This window comes from Manacus vitellinus, unplaced genomic scaffold (genome assembly GCF_001715985.3).
Source record: "Manacus vitellinus isolate BGI_N305 unplaced genomic scaffold, ASM171598v3 scaffold_93_pilon, whole genome shotgun sequence".
Classification (NCBI taxonomy): domain Eukaryota; kingdom Metazoa; phylum Chordata; class Aves; order Passeriformes; family Pipridae; genus Manacus; species Manacus vitellinus.
In genome coordinates this window covers 422770-446357 of record NW_021940884.1, presented here as the reverse complement: position 1 = coordinate 446357, position 23588 = coordinate 422770, and the positions used below count along the sequence as shown (strand labels likewise).

The window sequence follows — 23588 nt, the reverse complement described above, 5'->3', positions numbered from 1 at the left end:
GTGCTATTTAATTACTATGGAAGCTATGCTGTCATGTCCCCAGGGTGAATATACCTGGACTCCAAGGCTAGTTGCAGTAACCTGAGCCTGCCTTCCATGGGAGGTGAAAGCAGCACTTTGCTTTCAGTACTTCTGTGGTCTGAGAGGTGCCACAAACCACATGTAAAGCCTGTGGTGCTTCCAGATGTCGACCTCGGCACCTGGGGGTGAAGCCCCACTGTGGAGTTGGATGCAGCACTGACTTTTGCATAAAGCTTGTTCTCAGGTGACAAATTTACAGAAGCAGCTCGTGGAAATCCCCTGCAGACCAGTACTTCCTCCACAGAGCTTTTGTGGCAGAGGCAGCTAAAACGAAACCTCGGGGGTAGTGTCTGAAAACTGCACTTAAGATCTGCACAGACTCTGTTCGAGTAATTTCACTTTATTAACAGCATTTGGAGAAATGAGGATTGAAAGGTGCCAGTAGATGTGACTGGAAGTTACTCCTTTTGAGGACTAAATTGCTGCAGGTGACTGTAAATATAAAGAGATGAGTGACGATCAGCAAGTCCGACCATCAGCCAGCACCCACAGCCATGTTCACCACTAAACCATGTCCTCAAGCTACATCCACACATTTTTGAACAATTCCAGGGATGGGGACTCCACCACTGCCCTGGGCAACCCCTTCCAATGCTTTACAACCCTTTCTATGAAAACTGTTTGCTGATATCTGACCTGTAGCACAGTTTGTGATGAAAACGGAACTGGTGCAGCTGAGCTGGGCAAGGCATGTTATCATCATCTTCTAATGCGGGACTTTTAATTTTCAGTACCTCAAAATCCAAGGACAGCACGTCTGCAGCCACTCCTCCCCCGGTGAGGAACGGGGGGCACGCGGGCACTGCCCCGGGCCAGGCAGGGAGCAGCAGCAGCCAGCTCTGTGTGACCCAGCCCCAGAGCACGGCAGGGCCCAGTCCCCATGCGCTGAGGAGAGGTGGGTTTTCATTGCCTTTCAAGCCACTGCGTACCAGCTCTTGAGGTACTGCAAAAGTGCTACTAAAGTAACTTTATTAGTATCTCTGCCCTTATTAGAGACAGCGGGTTGATCTGCTGGGGTGTCACTGAGGCCTGGCCATAAAGCCCCTGTGACTTCTGCACTCTTTGAACGTTGGTAGGGGTGTCACCAGTGCTGTTTAACAAACTCTCTCAAAGGCTGTTGATTAGTAAATGTGTGCACACTTCTGTAGTTTCCTACTGCACTTGATAATACTGTATTATGATTACACACCTTCTGTGCTGCTAATTTCTTCCTTTGGGAGCTTGGTCTAGGATCACTGAATCCCAGAATGGACCTTAAAGATCATCCTATCCCACTCCCTGCCATGGGCAGGGACACCTTCCACTATCTCAGGTTGCTCCAAGCCCCTTCCAACCTGGCCAGGGATGGGCAGCCACAGCTTCTCTGGGCACCCTGTGCCAGGGCCTCCCCACCCTCACAGGGGAGAATTCCTTCCCAATATCCCATCTAACCCTGCCCTCTGGCAGTGGGAAGCCATCCCCCCTTGTCCTGTCCCTACATGCCCCTGGAAGAAGTTCCACAGTCCATGATGTTGAAGTGTTCCCTCTTCTCTCCACAGCTGTGAAAAAGCCGGCACCAGCCCCCCCCAAACCAGCCAACCCCCCGCCAGGGCAGCCAGGAAGCCAAAGCTCTTCCCCAGCTGCTCAGCCACCTTCTGTCTCTCCAAAACCACCTGCCAGAAGCTCTTCTCCTCCTGCTCAACATGCAAACCAAGGAGCAGCCCAGACCTCCGCCTCCCAGGTTTCTGCACCTCGGAGATACTCCAGCAGCCTCTCCCCAATCCAAGCTCCCAGCCACCCACCCCCTCAGCCCCCAACACAGGCAACTCCTCCCCTGCAGCCCAAAGCCAACAGCCAAGCATCTCCCGGCGCTGGCAGCGAGCACGGACCAGAGCAGCCCTGTTACACCCTGCCACAGACCCCCACCCCGCCCGACACCCCCCCGCTGGGGAAGCACCCCAGCAGCTCCCCATCGCCCCAGCCAGCGACTCCAGAGCCCTCCCAGGCTCCCTCCTTACCTCAGAGTGGCACCCTGCCCCGGCCACGGCCCGTGCCCAAACCCAGGAACAGACCCAGTGTGCCCCCTCCGCCTCACCCTCCCTCTCAGCTGCCTGCAGATGGGATTGTTGCAAATCCCACACAAACAGCTTCCAAAATAGTCACAGGTGAGTGGATCCTTCCCTGTTCACTGTCTCCTCAGGGAGTGGAAATAAAGAAAGTAGTGCCTGTTGCTGGAAACGAATGTGGGGGGAAGCCTGAAAAGCACAAATAATGGTTAAAATGCTAAATAGCTCATTTCCAGTTAAATGCCCAGCCAGCTGCTCTGCACATGAGGGTTTGGGGCAGTTCCTCAGTGAGGAGGCAGAAAGGTTTGGGGGCAAGTGGAGATGAGCTTGTTTTATTATTTTTTGTGTTTGGAAGCTGAACACTGATAGCAGCTCGCTGGGGCTGTCTCCAGGCTCAGATCTTGGCAGGCAGTTCTGCTTGTACATCTGTTGCCAAAAAGCAAATATTTGGAGGAGGGAGAAGATGTAGCCAAGGATAGTGGATTTCAGCACATACTAAGATAAGAAAAGGGCAAAAGTGGTCACTGACACGTGTTCTAATAGGCAAAACACACAGAGAATGTTTTAAAAACCTTACAAGAACAGAGTCTTCTGATGCTCTTTTATGTTGAACATCCAGAAGCTGAAGATTCACTTACACTCAACTGTATTTCTTAGGTCAGTACTTACAGAGCTTCATATTGTAAATGCAGTCTTTCTATTTTGAAAGAATTGTAAAGTAAAGAGGAACGTTGTCTTCTCACAAAAACTTCATGAAGCTTCTAGTTGCTAGTTTGGTAGGGATAATGTTAATTTAAGTTAATAAAGTTAATTAATTAAGTTTATTTTTTTTTAATGTAATGCTGAGGCCATTCAAAACCAGCTGATTTTGAAATGTTCTCCTGCTGAGTTGCTGCTTATTCTGGGAAATTCTGAAGGAGGAGATAATGAATGTAGAGACTAATGCTTTTAAATCAACCTATAATTAATAGTGGTTAAAACTTTCCCATGACACTGCTTCTCTAGAACTAGACTAATGTATTGGAATGCAAAGTATCAATTCTGTTGCCTAACAGCTTTACCCCAATGCCTTCACAGGTGGGGATGGTTACTGCGAATAAGGTTTGTACTCCCAGAAATGTGCAATATCAGCTAAACTGCTCCTGTTTGTAGCTTGAGTTTGGACATGCGCTTTGGAACATGTGCTCTGTCAACTCTGTGTATCTCATCCCTACATAGCATTCTGCCTGTGAGAGGGTTTGAGACCTCTGCTGCTTCATTTTAATAGTCCTGTGAACACTGTTACTCCACGAGTACCTGTCAAGAAGTAACAGTTCACGCCAAGTCCCCAGAGCCAGTTCCCAGGTCAGGTGCGATGAGTGACCCCGTTCCCAACAGGTTTGTTCTCCTCAGTGCAGGCAGACACTGCAGCCCATGTTTTTCCTGCAGTTTGGTGGATTATGGTTACATTTTAATGTAGGTCCCACTTTAGGTTTGCACTTACTTTTAACCACTTGGAATTTATTTGGCAAAATCCACGTTGCTGTGACTAAACCCGTGGCAGAACAGCCCCGGCAGCACCTGCACTGTGACACGTTGGCATTTGCACGTGGCAGCCCCAGCCTCACTAATAGCACCCGTGCTCAGCCCCAGCCCCAAGCACACCTTCCTCAGGTGGAAGGCCTTGGGGATGCTGCTGCTGCCCTGCTCAGGAAACAACTGCATGGCAGGCTGGGAGAGGCGAGGCTGTGTTTGGAATCATCTCGAGATTTGGCTGTTTACAGCAAAGACACTGGAGTCAGTGCTGGATTGAGAAGTCACACTGGAAATAGTTTGGGTTTGGTTTTTTTTTAATTGGAGAAACAGGTTGCCCAGAGAAGCTGTGGCTGCCCCAGCCCTGGAAATGTCCCAGGCCAGGTTGGACAGGACTGGGAGCACCCTGGGCTAGTGGAAGTTGTCCCTGCCCATGGCAGGGAGTGGGCCTGGATGGGCTTTAAGGTACTTCCAACCCAAACTAGTCTATGATGAAATTAGCAGAAAACAAGCTGCTTATGCAACTAAAAAGTAGCTTTGCTTCTTAAATAACTGACTTTTCCTGATTGTACTTCTGTTGTTTTTGTCAGTATATTTAAGTACGTTACAAATCCCAAGCTCAACTCAGAAGTAAGGCTGGGCTCTGGATTTTCACTTCTACACACAATAAAGAACAGCAGCTGTGCCAAAGAGTCAAACTTTAAGGAAAGACTTAACCTTTTTGTCTAAGTGTTTCATAGTTTGAGTGTGTGTGTTTTCATTTTGGAGTTTTCCTGGTTCTGAGAAAATTGCTTTAATGATGACAAACAGGGAGGGTTTGTTTTACCCCAGGGTAACTGGAGGAATCCTTAATTTCTTAATCCCAGCCAGCTGGTGTGCAGGGGCTGCTTCATTAGTGGGGGAGTTGGAACTGGGCAAGGCAAGCACCTGCCAGGGGGGAGTGATGGGCACAGCTTAATATCACTCCTTTCAAGTGCAAACCATAGCAAATTGGCCAAGTTGTGTACTGTAAACACAAAAAGAAGTTTCCAGGAAAGGAAAGCTACTGAGGAAGGATCCTCTCCAAAACTGGCAAAGGGACCTAGAAAATACAGTCAGTTTTGCTAAAAACCCCTTGGGGAAGAGTTGAAGTGATACTCAGGCTCATCTCCAGCAGGACACTGTGCAGGAGCATCCACCTTTTCCAGATCAATCTGTTTTTAAAGGATTAATATTCTGAATTAACACCACTGCCTGTCACGTAAGAGTATGTGCTCTAATATTTACACCTGCATATATAAGCACCTATAGACTCACCTAATTCACAATGTGCAGTCACTGGTTTTAATTTTAACCTGAAAGAGCGAGGAAACAACAGAAGCCAAAATTTAAGTTGCCAGCAGACCTCGTCATAATACCAGAACAGGAATTCTGAATTGTTCTCAGTGTACTGTTGATTCCTTTGTCCACGTCCTGGGCATTAGCAATGCCTCAAATTCTATTTATGGTGTTAAAGGAATAAGCCTCAGAATATTCTAATCAAGAATTTTATTAAATAATCCAGATGTTTGACCAGCATTCAGTAGGAACTGTATTGGCAAGTTCAATGGTAAGGAAAAGGCACCTGATTGGCCAGAGCTGTTGCTGACTGATAATCATGTGTGTGCTAACCCCAGTACTAACCCTGGCACAGGAACTGCTTGCTCGTGTCCTGGGCAGGCACAGTGTGGCTGCTGCTCTCACTAAACCTACTAAAGTGCTGCAGGCAGAGTGTGTGTGGCTTTGGTGTCTCACTGCCCACTGTCACTTGTGCTGTCTCATGTACACAGATCTAGACAGGGGGTGTTTGGTGCAGAGGCTCCTTCTGTACCAGATGTCACTGAACCCTGGGGTGTCACAAATGCTCCTTCCCTGTGCCACAGAACCACGGAATTGTTGGGGTTGGAAGAGAAGCTGTGGCTGCCCCATCCCTGGAAGTGTCCAAGGCCAGGTTGGACAGGACTGGGAGCACCCTGGGCTAGTTGAAGGTGTCCCTGCCCGTGGCAGGGGGTGGGACTGGATGGGCTTTAAGGTACTTCCAACCCAAACTATTCTGGGATTCTATGGCTTAACTGCCTGATCAGTGTCAGGCCAGAACATGATGGAATTCCAGCTGCTGTGTTACAATGTCCTGGAATACAGATCCCTGCAGGTTGTGTGAGGCTGTGATGGGCTGAGAGGAGCAGGGGAGGCTGTGCTCCTGTGCTTAAAAATAAGACCTTTGTTTGGATTCTTTATTGATTTAAGTGATCTAAATTACTTTCTGTTTGGAACAGCTGCTGGGTTGCAGTAAGGGATGTTGTGGCATATTATAAATCAGCTTTCCCAAGCACTGACAGTATTTTCAGTTATCTTTTTTGAACTCTTAGGGATTTTTCTGGTCTTATAATTCTAGCTACTAGGGCAGTCAGTCACCAGAAATGCAGCATTTTGGGGTCCTGGGCTTGAACAAAATTCTCCTCACCTTAGAAGTGACAAAGACCATGATGTGCCCTGTTACACACAGGGGAGGGGTACAGGGCTAAGCCAGGGTCTGTAGGAGAAGCAACTCCAAGCTGTTTAGTCTGGCTCACCTTTTGTGCCCACCTGCACAGGGTGCCAGCCCTGTTTAAAGAGCCTTTGTTGATCTTTCCTTTCCCTTCTGTGTCTAAGGAAATGCCCAGGAGTACCCGAGTGAATGAGCCAGCCCTGTCCCAGCTGCTAAACTTGCTGTTCCCTTTTTGTGCAGACTCTAATTCCAGTATTCCAGAACCACTTCCAAACCCTCCTTCAGAGCTTCCTCCGGAGCCGGCGAGCAGAGAGCTGCACAACCACCTCGTGCTGGACCTCGACACCGACACGGAGAGCACCGCGCTGTGACGGGAGCGCCGCGGCCTCCTCTCCTGGGGGAGAACCCTCAGACCTAACAGGGAAAAGCTTCTTCTGACCACGTGGCAGAACTGTGCACGGGTGGGACTGGGGCATCGTGGAGGTGTGATTTACGGACTCTTTGGGTGGGAAAGGCCAACTGTGGCCAGTCTCCGATTCAGCCGCTCAGAAGAAGTTTGATGATCTGTGTCTTGACAAGGGTTTTCAAACTCCTGGATGGAAGGAATGAATTCCTACAGGAACTCTCCTAGGAAGCGTAATCAGTGCTGATACAGGTGGTATTAGCAGAAATTCCAAAAGAATAAGCAAGCAGAACATTAGTTATTTAAAGTGCATGTATGTATTATGGAAATAATCCTTTTAATGTCACGGTTAGATTTTATTTGTAGTTCTTAGCCCGTACCAGGAGCTGCCTCGCAAGGGACATTCCCTCTGGGATTTGCTGCACATTCTTCTTAAACCATGAACCAACCCCCTGCCCGAGTGCTGGTGGTGACTGCTGGTTATCAGTCACCCTGTCAAACTGTGGATGTATCCAGTGCCTTGAAGGACTGTCATGCTGTAGGAGGAACTTTCTGTCTCTTTAATAATTTCATTGCTACTTAGGATCAGTAGTTACCCTCATTTCATAGTTATTTGTATTAACCTGGTTTTACTCATGTGCAACTGGCAACTGTTCCACGAGGAAACTGTGGAAGTGGGGTTTGTGCTTTTATTGCAAACGGTTGAATTTTGGAAGAACTTTGAAGCAGCTGTTTGGATTCAGCAGTTGGGTGAACATGTATAAAATTAAAGATTGTCTTTTGTCAACTTAAGGCTTCTTTTTTCTAGTTTTATTGCTTCCAGTGGGCCCTGAAGGTCACAGTGATCCCCTGGGCTTTGTTGCTCAGAGTCACTGGCTGCTCAGCTTGGTTTTCCTTGAGGGCTGCAGTGGAAGGACTCTGGGAATGCACACAGGTTTATCCCTTGATGTGTAGATTCATGTTAAACAGACTGCCCCAGCTGCACGTTAACCCAGCCCCCGAGGGGCCTGGAGCACGGGAGGGGCCGGAGGGGCCGGCAGCGGCCACGCTGTGCCCCAGGCCTTGGCAGCCCCATCCCCACAGACTGAGGCAGGCAGGGAGCAGCTCTCACTCTTTATTAAGTTTATCTGCAGCTACACAAGGCTCCAGGGTGGGAGCAGGGGACTCGTCCCCCTCCTGCCCAGGCTGCCCCGGACGAGGGACCAGGACATGTGTTGGTGCTCCTGGCCCAGGGCTCTCTGTTGGATTGCTCCCAGAACAGCTGGGGGGCCCCAGGCAATGAGGGGCTGCTGCTGGGCACCCCTGCCCTGGCAGCACCTCTGGGTTTGGGCTGGTCTAGGTCCTTCAGGTGCCCCTGGAGGCAGTTGTGGGGCAGTTTCCATGCTGGGTGCTGGTGTTGGTCGGTGTCACCGTCAGACCACGAGCAAAGGTAACTCAGCAGGAGCTCCCAGGACGGGCCCCTCGGTGCTCGGTGCACACAGAGAGGAGGCTGAACGGGCACAGCTGAGCCAGTGAGATACAACAGAGCATGGACAAGGCCCTTGGCCTCTCCTCTGGGCACTCAGAGCTGTCACTCGCCCCTCAAGGCTGGAGAAGCTGAACCAAAGGGGACCCAAGTGGTTGTAGCTGGTTATAGAGGCATAAATAGGAAAAGAATCCAGACTTCCTGAATTCCAGGCACTGCTCTAATGCCAAAGAGCAAATTTAAATATTTAAAATAACCAAACCTTCCTCAGCTGTTTGGGGCCAATTGGGGTCTGACAGTGCTGGTGTCAAGCACTCAGCCCTGGTCAAAGCCAGGCCCCCATTACAAATAAGGAAGGGATTAGGAAGAAGGATCTGTCTTCTTAAATAAAGAAATAAAATTTAGAAAGCATTAAGAATTACATTAACCCTCTGCTAGTTATTAATATTTACACCAATTAAAATTAGTTGATGTCACTGGACTTGCATCACCCTGGCTATGCAAAGTATGCCCAGAGGAAGACCCCAGCACACAGACAGATGAGCAGGTTGATGTTGAGGATGTGTTTCACCAGCGGCTTCTCCTCCAGGGAAGCCACGGGCAGGGGCTCAGGTTTGGGTGCTGCTGTGCTCTCGGTGCTCTCCTGCCTGCGCTCCATCCCACAGAGCCACAGGAAGGTGCTCATCAGCTTCGAGCTCCCTTTGGCCTCAGTCGCACCTGAAAAGAGAGTCAGGAGTGAGGGATGAATCTCATCAACAAAGCAAATCCCAGGAATGTCCTGTGTGCTCCTGTTCAAAGGGTTTTGATGCAGAAATGCACCAGTGGTGTCTTAAGTGAACACTCTCACTACACTGAGCTGTAGGGACCCCTTCAGTCATCACCTTTTAGGGCTGCAGTACCTGAGCTCAGATTCTGCTGTTCCCAACAGTTTAAGCCGTGGGAACAGTAAACCAAACCTCAAAACTGAGCTGTGGCAGCCTCCCTGGGCAGGGCCCTGCTGTAGGCCAGGGAGGTTTTCTCCATGCCATACACATGTAAACTGAATTTGCCCAGCTCTGGTATGGGTTGGGACACAGGACTAAGTGCTGGGAAGGCAATGCTTGTGCACAGCAAACTCAAGACTTCCCAGCAGCGGGAGAGCTGTGCCCTAACTCATTAACTTACAACAGCTTTTATAGATCAAAGAAACACTCAGCAAAAGCTGCAATGTTACATAAACAGGGTCCCAAGCCTGGCAAAAACAGGGGATTCAAATCATCACTGGAGAATGCAGTGGGTCGCTGCATATGGTTGTACCTAATACCGACAAGTACAAGTTTTAAAAAATGCAAATCCTCCTTCACTGATCTGTCAAGAGCTCGGCCCAGGGCTCTGGGTTCTCCCTGCTGCTAGAGCCGATCAGAAAACACCGCTGAAAAACAGAAATGGAATTTCATCAACATAACTGTGGTTTTCCTCCACCCTCCCCTTCTCCAACCAGTTCTCCTGGCAGCAGGTGCCACAGCACTGGTCGCTGATGTGGGATAACGGGCATGGCTCTGTATCCCATCCAGCTCCTTGGTTTCAAGCTTAAGTAATGCCATCAAAAGATGGGAAAGAGACTAAACTCCTGCTTAGGTAAAATGTCAGGTAAAGCCTTTCTCCACCTGGAGGAGACTGAGGTCAGACCTCATCGGGGTCTGCAGCTTCCCCCCGAGGGGCAGCGGAGGGGCAGCTCCAATCTCTGCTCTGTGTGAGCAGTGTCAGGACCCGAGGGAAGGGCTGGAGCCATGTCAGGGAGGTTTAGGTTGGATATCAGGAAAAGGTTCTTTCCCCAGAGGGTGGTGGGGCACTGCCCAGGCTCCCCAGGGCAGTGGGCACAGCACCAAGGCTGCCAGAGCTCCAGGAACGTTTGGACAATGCTCTGAGAGACAGGGTGGGATTGCTGGGGTGTCCTGTGCGAGGCCAGGAGTTGGACTGGTTGATGCTGATGGGTCCCTTCCAACTCAGGATATTCTGTGATTCTCTAATTCTACGATTCTTTCAGCACACCCTGAAGCTACGGAATTCCAGAGGAAGGAGTTTTAACGTCTCTCTCGTCTTCAAAGCCTCTACAGAACGCCAGGGGTTGTTGGGTGTGGGGTTACTGAGCACGACGTTGGAGCACTTACATTTCTTCTCCTCTGCACTACTGCCAGAGGCAATGTTTAGCTCAAGCTGGAGAGCGGGGCGCTCGGCGTCGCTGGGGCAGGGGCTGACTGCCAGGTCTTGCTTGAGCGGTGGGTCCCCTCGCGTGAACCAGGTGAGCCGACTTATCTGATGGCATGAAGAGGGGTGTTAAAGAAACTGCTGTCACGGCTCAAAGGAGCCTCAGGGCTGCCTGCAGGGAGAACACGTGGCAGGGCTGAAATCTGCCCTCCTGCTCTGAGGGGAACAGCCGAGCCCGGCTGCACTGCGGGTGACGGTCACCGTCAGAGGGGGTTTGGAACAGCACAGCTCCACCTCAGGAGGATGAGTCTTCACTCTGTACTGAGGGGACACTTCTCTGTGGGCCCATCCCTGGGTGCAGGCTGAGACTGAGTCAAGAAGGAGCAAAAAGAATGGAAACTGTGGCCAGGGAGGAACGGCTCAAAGAACTGGGGTTGTTGAGAAGAGACAACAGGTAGGAGGTAGGATTGTTTTCTTCAAATATCTAAAAGACTCATTAAAGAGGGATGTTCTCAGCAATAGTGTGGATAGAGAGGGATGAACACAACATGAAGCTGGAAAGATTCACATTGGAGATGAGGAAAAATTGCTACAGGGAGGGCAGGTGAGCTCTGGACTGATCACACACCTCTGGGGCATCTCCCTCTCTGGAGATTTCTGAGTTCACCAGGACTTTTGGGTTGGTCCTGTCTTGAAGCAAGAGGATGTGCTGCTGTATGATCCCTCCAGCTCCCCTGCCCCTCCTTATGTTTCTCTCTAGCCTCAGTACATCTACTGAAAACAGTCAAACTGGCACAAACCTGGTTCAGAGGAGTTGTGCTCTGTGCCCTGGGTTTCTCTTTCCTGCGAGTAAAAATGGTTCCTCACTAAGTTAGTAAGAGAGTTGGTAAAGATGACCCAGAAGCTGGAATTTCTTGGAAAATAGAGGGAAAAAGGCTAATTTGTCATGGATTAAACACACATGCTTGAACAACAGCTCTTGGTAGCCTCTACTGTTGAGCAGTTTCCAGGATGGGATTTATGGGACCCAAACGAGAGGCGGCAGCAGAGGTGCCGGAGCAGAGCAGGGGCTGCTGCTACAAGTGTGGTCATAAATAAAGGACGAATGGAAACTTCCATCTCCAGGTTATTTCTCCCCACATTATTCCCACGGGTGGAACGTGGGGCATCCTGGCAACCACCCAAGCAAAGCAAGCGGAGGGGTGACGCACCATTTCGGGGGCGGGGGGCGCGGTGGCCACGCTGACGAGCAGCACGGTGAGCGTGGAGACGGCCGCCAGCACCATGGAGAAGTACAGGTAGTGCATGTACTTCACCACGCCGGGCCGGGCGTCGGCCTCGCCGCACCGGGGCTCGGGGAAGATGAAGTCCAGCACCAGCCGAACGACGCCCAGCAGCAGCCCCACCACCAGCCCCCAGAAGGCGCCCTGCAAAGGAAGGGAGTTCTGTGCTGGAGCAAAGAGCAGCACCCGCCCTGGACCCGGGGCTGGCCAGGCTCCAGGGGAGAGGTTACCTTCTCGTTGGCTCTTCTCCAGAAGCAGCCCAGGATAAACACCATGGCCACGGGCGGCTGCAGGTAGGAGCTGATGGACTGGATGTAAATGAAGAGCTGCCCGCCCTGGCCAGCCTGCACCAAGGGGATCCACAGGATGGAGATCACAGTGAGCAGCAGCACAAAGACCCTGGGCAAGACAAGGATGCCTTTACTGTGGGCATCTTTACTGTGGGATGTTCTTTTCCCGCTGTTCAGCGTGCGAGACTCTGACTGAGCTGCCTCACAACCATAACTCATAACTCTCTCTGGTCCTCCCCCCAGCCTGGGCAGGGTGAAGGTGTTCCCTGAGCAGGCTGTGCCAAGGTGTGTCTCTAACACGTCCCAGTTGTCCGTACCTGCCGACGATCATGAGCTCCCACTCGGAGCAACGCGGACGGAAGTGTTTCCAGAGGTCCATGGTGAAAATGGTGCTGGCACTATTAAAGATGGAAGTCAGGGAGGACATGAGAGCTGCTATCATCACTGACATCATCAGGCCCCTGAGTCCTGGAAACAGAAGGAGAAGTAGAGCTGCCCTGAGGGACCCCCAGTAGCTCCACTGCAGTGTGACCTTGAGGTCTTCTGTGAGCTAGAACAGACTTTTAAAATTTTAAAATAACAGTGATAGGGAAGTTTTAGCCCTTGATTCTCATTGTTAAACATCTGTGCTTTATCTCTTATCCAGATTTGACTGAATGAGACTCTGGATAGGGCATCATCTCCCATCTCTCCTGTTTCCTGCTGCCCTTTACCACTGTCTCACCAAACCCAACACAAACCCCACTGAAATGAGTTTCAGGGTATTTTCCTCTCTCTACTTCTCTCACTCAACCTGTGGTTGGAGTGTACAGAACCCACCAGTGCCAGCACCAGCTCTTACCTACAGGCAGAAGCTCCAACACCAGCTTGGGATAAGCGATATCGGAACAGCCAGACGGGTTGCCACAGATTTTTTGGCAATTTTCCGGATCTGCACAAGCCACCAGATCTGAAATAAGCAGTGGGGAGTGAGAGGCAGCACTCCCCAGCCACAGTAAACCATGTGTCTAAACAAGTTACTCTGCTGAATGTTGTAAACTGCTTTTTAAGGAAAATGCTGGAGAGCTTGGGAAGCTTCCAGCAAATGGCAGAGGACCATCTCAGCACAGAGATGTCTGGGGCTGCTGTAGCAGGATCTGCATTCTCCAGTTTGTAACTGGAAGAAAAATTTTTCATACATTGGGCATTTGATGCATTGGAACCTCTCAACTTATTCAGTAAAGTTGCTCCAGCTCTGTGGAGGAGGCAGAGCCAGAGAGAGGGAACAGATCTCTCCCTCAGCACTTACCTGGGAAGAGAACCCTGCTGATCATGCCTGGCATTACCATCATAAAGAGGGGCAAAATCTTCAAGTAGGAGGTCATCAAGGAGCCTCCTTTGGCATGGGAGAGGTTTTTGGCAGCAAGGGACCTCTGAACAATGACCTAGGAATGAAGAAATGGGTTTGGTTGGCTGCCAGCAGCGAGGAGCTGGCTGGGATGGAGCGATCCCGACTTTGATCTGCACTGAGCTGTGGCAGTCCCAGACGGGTGATCACGGCTTGGCTGTGGCTTTATGGTTGTTTTGGATCCTGAGCACCTCACAGGAACACAGACCTGAAAGGCACTGCTTGTGCCATTCCAGCTGAGCCTGGCAGGACACTGTGCTGCAGAACCTCATCCCCAGCTGACCACACAGAATTTTCTATTCTTCCTGCACTGGGGAATTCCCTGACCCTACGGATAAGCCTGGCCAAGGGAGCAGCAGGATAGAGTCTGAAATGAGCAGAGTGAGTTAAATAAAAGAGCAAGAAAACACAATAGGAACATAAAAAGGTGACTTAGAGCTTCATCTTCCTGGCTCTGATGGTGTCACTAGGAGGGATGGGAGACAGACCCCTGGAAAGCTGAGAAGGGGAATTCACAGGTGGTTTGCAAGGAGTGAAAGGTTCAAGTTAAAAAACAAAGCAACCAAAAAAATCTTTGTAGACTGAGGTTGACTCACAAACACATTCTCATCCCTTTTTATGTTGAGATGACTCCCAACATTCAGTTGTGCATATCAAGTTTTGCATTTTTAGTATTGAAGCAACCAGATTTTACTAAATTCCCATAAGAAATAGTAAATCAGTCCAGGTGATGTTGCAACCCCAAGATTTGTAATCAGCTTCAAGCAAAACAGCATTTACTTGAAACCAACCAAAGAAACAAGCAGTGACCCACCTGGTCTGTGCACCAGTACCACAGGGATGGGATGGTCATTCCCACCAGAACTCCTGGCCAGGGAAGGTCAGAGTGAACAGGGTCTCTGAAGATGTGAAAAGCATCTTCTCTGGGCAAGCCACAGCTGCTGTTCTCCTTGTGGGTGCTGGGAATGGCATTGAAGTATTTTGTCTGCAAACCTTCCAGGCCACCGACTTCAATAAAGCCTAAAACGGGTCATGAGAAGCTGTTATTGCATCTTCCCAGGTCAGAACTCTGATTTCAGTGTCTAGTTGGCTGTGGGTAATGTTACCCAAGTGGTCATCCAGTCCCACCCCCTGCCATGGGCAGGGACACCTTCCACTGTCCCAGGTTGCTCCAGACCCTGTCCAACCTCACCTGAGGCACTTCCAGGGATGGGGCAGCCACAGCTTCTCTGGGCAACCTGTGCCAGGGCCTCCCCACCCCCACAGGGAGGGATTTCTTCCTATTATTTAACTTGGTAAAGCTTTTATCATATTTTTAGTGAATAACCCCCAGGGAAACACTCACTGAAGACCATGAGAGTCACGGCCCCGATGAGCATGATGAGGGTCTGCAGAGCATCGGTGTAGATCACGGCTGCCAGGCCACCTGGGGGAGCAGAGAGGCACCACACTGGGGTCAACTGGGTTTGTTCTGCTGGAGCAGCTCACACTTTGCAGAAGTTCTTGCCCAGCAGCACAAGCCGAGCCCCCAGCCTGGCCGGGGGTTCTCACTCTGCTGAGGGGCAGTTTGGCCAAAGACACTTTGGCTGGAATTTCCAGTGGTTTGAATCATCATGAGTCACCATTTGGTCACTAAAAACCGAAGTCCAGTAGAAATAATTCTACGGGAAATACATGGAAAAGCTCCAAAACAAAGCCCAGGCTGCAAAAGGAGGAGAAGAAAGAAAGGGGGGGTGATTTTTCATCACTGGGGGTGGGCACTGGGAAAGCAATAACCTTTCTTTGTTTGGGATCTCTGCTTGCTCCGTGCGTGGCTGTTTTCCATTTGGCCACTCGTAAGCCCTGAAAGGGCATCCAAGACTGGAGTCTTTCCGCATTACACGGCTCATTGTCCTGTAAATCCCTCACACCTCCAGAGAGCCCGAGGAAAACGGATCCTGCAAATGCCTGGACTGGAGCAGAGCTGCTTCTTAAAGCAGGGCTGACATGCTCCCACCTAGGGTGGCAGATGAGGGAGGTTCACTTACTCTCACCTGGCAATTTTTTCTAAAAAGGGGAGTTTTTGATTGATCCCCCCCCCAATATCCATATTCATGGCAGAACCAGGCTGTAGGGGATGCAGGACTCCTACCCCAAGGACACAGTGCATGTCATGAATCACAGAATCCTGGAATGGTTTGGGTCGAAAGGGACCTTAAAAATCATCTTGTTCCACTCCCTGCCACGGGCAGGGACACCTTCCGCTGTCCCATGTTGCTCCAAGCCCCGTCCAGCCTGGCCTGGGACACTGGCAGGGTGTCTCCCTCCCCGGGCAGGCTGTGTGGTGGGGAGCCCTGGACGTACCCGACACGGTGTAGATGGCAGTGATGGCCAACAGCCCCGCCACGGCGATGTACAGGTCCCAGTGCAGGGCCTGCTGGATGAACAGGGCCCCGGCATACATGTCCACCTGCAGCAAAGGACAGTGGCACAGCTGCAGCCATGGCATTACCAGGCCCTTCAAAGAGTGGACATTTAGCTGGCCAAGCCATCTCCTGTGCTGGGCCCAGCCTGGCTTGGAGCTGCTCGTGGCCCCCCGGCTCCCCTGGGCACTGCCCCTGCAGCCCCAGCCCCTGCCACCCTGCCCTCCACCAGCAGGGCCAGGCACAGGCACTCTTCAGCCAGTTCACTGTTATTGCTGGTCACAGGGGTGACAGTGAGGGGAGGATGGGGCTGTCACTGGAAGGGGAGAGTGCACAGCTCTCTGTGAGAAAGGCATTTGGGTGGGGTGAGCTTATCTCTTCCCCTGAGCACCAGTGAGCAGGGGGGGAGCTGGGCTGGGCTGGGCTGGGGGGGGACTGGGGCACCTGCTGCAAACTCCCCAGGCACCTCAGCACCCATCTGTGGATTTCTCCCTGCTGCCATGGGGACAGGGAGGTCACCAGGAAAAGTGTCCTCGGGGCTGGGCCCAGCCCTGACCAACCAGCTCTGCAGCTACGTGAAAATGCTGCGGTTTGGGAGAGTTTAGGACAGGCAAACTGCCAACCACAGGAGGACAGACAGGTGTAAAATCATCCTGAACACAGGAATTGTATTATCAGACATTCCATCAAATAGTCAATCTTATCTAGAGGAGAACCTGAGCCTTCCTCCAGCCACCCAACCTGGCCTTGGATACTCCCAGGGATGGGGCAGCCAGAGCTTCTCTGGGCAACCTGTGCCAGGGCCTCCCCACCCTCACAGGGAAGAATTGCTTCCCAGGATTTAATCTAAACCTACATCCTTTTAATTTAAAGCCACTTCCCTTTGTCGAAAGTTTCAGGGGGGGCAGAGGGAGGGTCACACACCATGTCCCACTGTGGCCCCTCTGTGCAGGAGAAGCCCCAGCAGGATCTATTTTCACGGATCCGTGCCCTGCTGGGCTGTTAATGAACAGCCACCAAGGTGTTGTGCAAGAGTTGATTCAGTTATGTATTCAAACAGGTGCAATAAATCACTGAACACTTTTCTCCTAACCCTGGACCAGTTCCTACATCATTCTCCATCCTAAAAAACAGCACCTGGTGTCTGCACAGGCAATAAATGGGCAAAAGGGGAAAAACTGGGTGAGCAAAATCTAACAACAACCTCATCCACAGTCACAGCTCCACCTTTCTAGGAACTATTGTTCAGGACTGTGGAGGAGCAAGGATCAGAATGGGAATGGTTTCAGGCACTCAGGTGCTTAATGGGCAAAAAAAGAAATTGTTCTTTTTTGAGTCAGTTCTCAAAACAACTACGGTCTCTCTTCCTTGGGCATTTTGATAATAAACCCTTCCCTGCTCACCCAGGGAAATGCCACTGGTTGAATTTCTCAGCCTCCCTGCTCAGCCCACACTTCCAAAGTGAATTAAATTCAAGCCATTTCCCTTTTTTTCTACTTACTGATATTTTGGTGAAGATGTAGATGAACAAGTAGAGAATTGCCAGGAACACCTGAATCCTTTTGCCTCCGAAACGTTTCCTCAAGTACTCGGGCATGGTAGTGACCTGTGGAGAGACACAGCTCAGGGGAGGGACGTGGTTGTTCCCAGAGCTGCCAAGGGCTCACCCAGGGAGCCATGTGGGTGTTGGCACTGGTAGGAGACCAGAAGGGCCCTGAGAGCTGCCCTGGGTTGGTATTTGGCTCTCAATTGCTGACTTAGGCCAGCACAGCAGCTTAGCAAGCACTGGCTTTGCTGTGATGTCTGGCACAGGGCTCACTATGAACCAGGATACAGGGGCATCCATCCACCTCCTCAGGAGATGGAGCAACTCTACCCATTGCCAGGGGCTACAGAGCAGTCTGACCCCCCACTCCCACCATGCTGGCCCCAGGGAGCAGCTCTGCTGCCCGTTAGCCTGGACAGTGGAGCAGCCACTGGGGCAGCCACAGGAACAGCCACAGGAGCAGCCACTGGAGCAGCCACAGGAGCATCCAGGTGCCCCACAGCTCCGTCCAGGAGCCACAGGCAGAGCAGGAGAGGTGCAGCCCGAGGCACACCGGTGGTACAGATGAACAGCAGAGGGACACAACACCCCCCGACCTACCCCCGATGCGATGTAGATGGGCAGGAACAGCCAGGCCAGCACCAGGACACAGAACATCCCCTGCAAACAAGGGAAAGGGAGGTTGGAGGGGCAGGTCCAGGCTCTGATCCCGTGGATCAGCAGGGACACAGGGACTCATCTCCCCCACAGCTGGTGACTTCAGGCTGGGGCAGCAGGATCTGGAATGCCAGAGGTGCCAGGGCTGTGCCCTGCTGTGGAGACTCGTTGGGGCCCCCCTGTCCAGCACGGGGAGGGCTCTCCAGCCCTGTGCACACTCACGTTCCACTCGTAGGCTGTTGCAGCAATTCCCGAGGCAGCTCCTGACCCAGCCAGGCCGATGAAGTGGCCACTTCCAACATTGCTGGCGAACAGGGATGCACCCACCTGGAGAAACACAGAAAATGAAGTCTGGCCCTGGCACAGGGCGTTGTTCTCAGCCTGGTGAGAGCACAGTGTTGCTGTTCCCCCACTCATGACCATGCATCAGCTCCACTTCCCCAGTCTCAAATGCGGGGGAAGAAGCCAGCGTGTAACTGGGTCCAAAACATGGGAGTGATGTTTATTTATTTACTTCTGTTTGGACAAACAAGCTCTGCTTGGGCAGAGGTGCTGGTCAGTGTGGCTGCAGCCCAGGGGCACGGGCAGGGTGACCACACAGATACTCACAGGCCACCAGGCCATCTGTCCTCCAGCCAGGAAATAGCCTTTGACGGTGCTGCGCTGCGTCTTCCACATGGACTGGGGAGTAGAAAACAGGGACAAGGATTCAGCCATTGTTTGGGGGCTGCTCAGGGCATCACCCAGATTTCCCCACAGGACACTGAACTGTCATCAGATGGGAGAGAAGGGTTTCCTGAAGGACAGTTGCTGCTGGGAAACCCTGGGGGAGGAGGGATGGGACCAAGCAGTGCCCTGAGCCACGCACAAACTTTTCCATCATCTCAGCATCCTGATTGAATGTTTTCTGTGATAAGCGAAATAAGTCCCTCCAGATCAGAAAGGAAGGCAAATACTTTTGGGCAAGAACTGTGGAATCCACAGGTATTGGGTGCAGCCAGGAGGAATGCTTGACATGGCATGTATGACCCACGGACTCCTCTGCCTCAGACAGATTCATGCAATACCCTGAGAGCGATGCACTGCGTGTGAGGGGAGCAGCTATTCATCTCTGCCTCCTGACAGCCAGGTTGTGCTCTTGCTGTTACAAAAGCCATGCCAAAGGATGTCCTTCTGCCTTAATTATACACAGACAGCATTTTTAATTTGTGGAATCTGCTGTCGGGACCCCTGTGGACAAGCACAGGTGATTTATAGCACAGCAATTCCTTCCTGGATGAACAAAACATTATTATTAGCAATGCTGTGTACTCAGACAGCCTCTTCCTCACAAGGGTTCTCAAAACCTTGGCAAACAGAGGGCTGACCAGCTCTCCAGTGGAGCAGTCAGGACACTTCCCCAGGCCAAGGTCAGGGGAACAACCTGTAAACTCCCTCTTTGCACTTGTTCAGTTGAATCCAGCGAAGTGAAGCCTGACTCCAGCCAGAGTAAAACAATTTGAGGCCAAGCCAGCCATGTTTTTCAGCATAACAAGGCACACGGGAAGGTTTTAACAGTGTTTGCTTACCCACAGCCCGACTGCGAGGACGAAGAGGAAGTAGAGCACGAGGACAGCGATGTCGACGGGCTCCAGCGTCTGCTGGGGGAACGCGTCCCACGACGGGGTCACAGGGGCCGGGGGGACACTGGTGGGCTCCATGGCTTCTCGGGCAGGCTGAGCACTCCTTGGTCCTGGTGCATAAACCTGTTAAAGAACAGGTGACATGCTTAGAGGAGGATGTGGCAGCCCAGGGAATGTGGTGCCTGTTCCTTCAGGAATTCAGGGTTCTCAGCTCTGGCTCCAGCTGCTCGTGCCGGAGCTGTGGGGAAGGATCTTGTCTTCACCCTTTCTGTGATGTGGAGATGCTGCCAGCAGTCAGGACAGCATGACTTGGTGGGATTTCTTATGCAATTTTCTAACTGAGGAGAAACAGGTGCATAAGAGAGAAGGTAGAAATAGCTGAAATATGTGGAGGAAAGGAGCGGGATGTGGCAGAGCTGGTGATGAGAGCTTGAGGGTCCCAATGCTGCAGGGCTGCAGGACTGGCCTCAGGGAGCAGCTGCTGCCAGATCTGTGGCTGTGGAGAGCCATCGGTGTGAAGCTGTTGGTGACAAGCCATGGGAGGTGAAGAAGGCACATGAGCTGCTCCAGCAGTTTCCTCCTCCCCTCAGCTCGGCTCAGCCACACTTTGAGAGCAGGACAGGAGGTGAGTGGCATCCAGGGCCACCTCAGACAGCACCTGGCTCGGCAGTGGCTGCTGTCAGTCCCCAGAGAACCCTCAGTGCCACACAGAGCAGGTTTGGGATCGTTCCTCTTACCCTGCTGAGCCAAGGAGATGGTTCCTCCAAAGAGGAGCAGGACCAGCACTCACCAGCCCTGGCACTGCCCTGGTGTCACCGGGACGGCCGTGCCGGGTGTCTGCTGGTCCCTGCCCTGCACAGCTGGCCGTGTCCTTAGGCCTCTCTTGCACTTGCAAGGAGACACTTATAAGCCTACCCCCTGCAAAAAGCTGAAGAAGGTGGGGCGAGGGGGGGCCTGCAGCAGCCCGGGGCACTCGGCACGGGAGATGGGACGAGCAGCCAAACGAGTTCTGCCTCTGAGCCCAGACCAGGACCTGTCCCACAGCCACGTGTGTCACAACTGCCGCTGGCTTCACCCGGTGCTGAGGTGGAGGGACTTGCAGCACCTTGGCAGAGCCTTTTCTGTGCCTTATAAACCCTCTGGATCCCACTCCCTTGGGAGCTTCTGCCTGGCAAGGATGCAGAGCACTGATGACCAGATCAGCGCTATCTTACCTCTTTAAGAGCCAATGTGTCTTGGCTGCTGCCGAGTTTTTACTGGCATGCTTATCCTCTAACTAGGAAAAGAAAAACAGGGTTTGGTATGTCAGCCTGGGGAAGTTGCTAACCCCACTCTGACACCTCCCACTTTCCCTCTGATACTGCTGTTTCGGGAGGCCATAGGATGACAGAATCATGGAAAGGACCCACAAGGGTCATCAAAGTCCCGCTCTGGGTTGCACTGGAGGGGCAGGCAGTGCTGCAGCTACACACGCTCGCTCACACTCAGGATTCAGCCACACGGGTGGGCAGGGTCGTGTCTGCTCCCTCCGAGATGTGCAGAGCAGGACAGAGCTCTGCAGGCATGCTGTGCCTGTCAGTAAACACGGAGAGGTGGGATGCGCTGCAGGGGAGGTTCCCAGAGCTGAGCACAGGTGCCTGTTAAGCTCCTGGTGCACTCCCGAGCCAGCACGCAGGCTGGTGGTAGGGAAACAGCAGAGGCGGCTGCGCTGGTTCCAGGTCCCAACTCTGCCACGGCCCAGTGGAAATTTTGCCCGTTTTGTGAATTCAGCTCACAGCCTGCTCTCCCTCGGTGCCTGGCACAGGCGGCGGCGCTTTCCTCGCCAGAGATTGTGAGGAGGGAACATCCGTGGCATTGAAATGAAGCCGCTGAAGCTGCCCTTTATCAACGGTGCCGGGGGGACGCAGCCCACGTGGCTCTCGAGGAACCCGTCGGCACCGTGGCACTCTAAACGCCTCCTCAACAGGTTTTTTAAAGCGTTCCCAGGTCCATCCACCTCCTACAGACACCACTGCTCACCCAGGCCGAGAGCAGCCCAGCGCCAGCCCCGAACCCGACCGGAGCTCCCCCACTCGAGGTAGAAGCCGAAAGGAAACTTACTGTGCTCAGCTGGGTCTTATTCTGCTCCCCGCGCCGGGCACCACCAGGGCTCTGCCAACTGACAGGCAGCTTAAATATTGCCAGAGAATCGGGGTTTGCCAGCGGAGCTGTTAACAGGGTCACAAGGAACGAGAAAGAATATTTATAGTCAAAGTTAAACTAATTGACCGAAGTTACTCTTTTGGTCTCCTGTGGCTCTGGTGAGAAGTGTATTATTTTCACTATCAGGGCTCCCGGGTCAAACTCCACAGAGTGCCATTCTCTTAAGCAATCTGTGCAGCTACAGAAGGGACAGAGAACAATAAAAAATCCGTGCTGATGCTCTCTGGAGCTGACAGCCCGTGGCACAGGGAGGAGCTGACCGCTGGTCCTGTCCCTGTGTTTGTGCCTGAGCCTTACAAAGAGCAGGATCCATCCCGGCTGGGATTTGTAACACACTGCTGAGGCTGTAGGTTAATCCCAGAATCAAATCCCCCTCTGGGCCAGGCTGGAGATTTGTCTTCAGCATCATCTGTTTGAAGATCCTGACAAACCACTGGGGCCAAAACACACAGAGAGTGATGCTGAAGAGGGACCTCGCAGCACAGAGAGACCATGGCAGGAGGCAGCTCCCAAACCCCTGGATTGGGTGTGTGGAGCCCCAGGCAGCACTGCTGAGAAGCCCCTTGCTGGGTAGGTAACCCCTGGGCTGGGAGGGCAGATGGAGCACGAGCACTGTCCTCACACAAACTTATTCCATGTCCCAACAGTGGAGTTACCAACAGGAATTTTACTGTAGGTGACCCCCTAAGGGCATGTTTTAACCTGAGAGTGGCAGGGTTAGATGGAATATTGGGAAGAAATTCTTCCCTGTGAGGGTGGGGAGGCCCTGGCACAGGTTGCCCAGAGAAGCTGTGGCTGCCCCATTCCTGGAAGTGTCCAAGGCCAGGTTGGACGGGGCTTGGAGCAACCTGGGCTGGTGGAAGGTGTCCCTGCCCATGGCAGGAGGTTGAACTGGATGATTTCCAAGGTCCCTTCCAACCCAAACCATTTTGGGATTTGATGATTCCATGAAAAACTCAGTATCTGTGTTTTATCTCATGTTTCCCACTCACAGTTCTGATGAATGTAACAAGGCCTTTGAACCCTGCCATTGGGAATATTTGGAAACCCCAGATTTTCCTAAATTGTGTTAGAACAAGGTGGATCCTCAAGGGCTGCAAATGCTGCCTCACAGTCTGTGCCACTTTTTCCTGACCTCCAGCCCTTCCAGCCTGAAGTTGAGATCTCTGTTTGTGTCTTTGGCATTTTTCTTGGCACCTGGAAAATAATTAGAGATTGAGGCCATTCAAACTATTATCCAGATACTTGGAGGGAGGGTTCAAATGTGGTTCCACTTTGCCATGGAGGTGCCAGCCTGGACTCCCAGCTGTGATCCTCTTTTCACCGTGACTTACTCGAGCTTATCATTTCCTCTTTGAGGTCTTTTTCACCTTTCTTGCAGGAAAGAGTGAAAAGCCTTAAATAATCCCGTGTTTGGGATTTCCAGGGTCACTGTTTGCCGGTCTGTGCCAGGGGAGGGCAGTGGCAGCCCTGGAGCAGGAGCAGCCCCGGCTTCACTCCCGGCGCCGGCCCCGGCTGCTGCCCAAGTTGTTATTTCCTTTCCAAGGACAGGCTTTCCTGTGAGGATGATCCCGTGACAGGGCTGACGCAGGAATTCTGTTCAGGCTGGGCTGAGGCTCCAAGGAGAGTGCCTGGCCAGTGCCAGGGCCAGGGAGGAATTACCTCATGTCTGCAGTTACCAAACCCAGCAATGGGAGCGTGCAGGGAATGATGAGGCTGTTGTGTGGGACACAGTGCCATGGGGGCTCTGGGACATCACTCTGGGGGTGGTTTGTGGGCTCAGCCCGGGCAGTGGGAGGTGTGACAGCCACACTGGGCAGCTCAGGCTCCTGGGGCTGCAGCAGAGCCAGGTGGGATCAGCCAGGAGGGCTGAGGAAACATCAGGAGGGCTTTGAGCACTTCAAAGAGAATCAAAGGATGGTTCAGGCTGGAAGGGACCACGGGAGGTCACCTAATCCAACCTCCCTGCTCCCCTGGAGCATGTCACTCAGGGTTGCTTG

The 23588-nt window shown here is 52.2% G+C and overlaps 2 protein-coding genes across 3 annotated transcripts in view; one reads left to right on the top strand and one right to left on the bottom strand.

Annotated features, from left to right (window-relative positions):
• Positions 1-7339, top strand: part of ARHGAP17 (Rho GTPase activating protein 17) — a 41442-nt gene extending 34103 nt beyond the window's left edge. Inside the window, exons 18-20 of the mRNA XM_008928228.2 lie at positions 813-976; positions 1620-2225; positions 6385-7339. Of these exons, the coding sequence (XP_008926476.2) occupies positions 813-976; positions 1620-2225; positions 6385-6515 (901 nt within the window). The 3' untranslated portion in view covers positions 6516-7339. The remainder of the gene's footprint in view (positions 1-812; positions 977-1619; positions 2226-6384) is intronic.
• A 494-nt stretch (positions 7340-7833) lies between these two features.
• SLC5A11 (solute carrier family 5 member 11) lies at positions 7834-21645 on the bottom strand. Of its 2 annotated transcripts, XM_029965274.1 has the most exons (17): positions 21487-21548; positions 20601-20662; positions 19333-19509; positions 18374-18445; positions 17987-18091; positions 17708-17767; positions 17063-17167; positions 15503-15608; positions 14505-14585; positions 13974-14179; positions 13061-13196; positions 12614-12721; positions 12090-12240; positions 11713-11881; positions 11411-11626; positions 10163-10307; positions 7834-8729 (listed from the first exon to the last, which is right to left on the bottom strand). In XM_029965274.1, the coding sequence occupies exons 3-17, from the start codon at positions 19462-19464 to the stop codon at positions 8509-8511; spliced, it is 2013 nt and encodes a 670-aa protein (XP_029821134.1). In that variant the 5' UTR covers positions 19465-19509; positions 20601-20662; positions 21487-21548; the 3' UTR covers positions 7834-8508. The 2 variants fall into 2 exon arrangements, with proteins under 2 accessions (XP_029821134.1, XP_029821135.1); XM_029965275.1 differs by lacking the exon at positions 20601-20662 and having other exon boundaries at positions 21487-21645.
• Positions 21646-23588: the final 1943 nt, after the last annotated feature.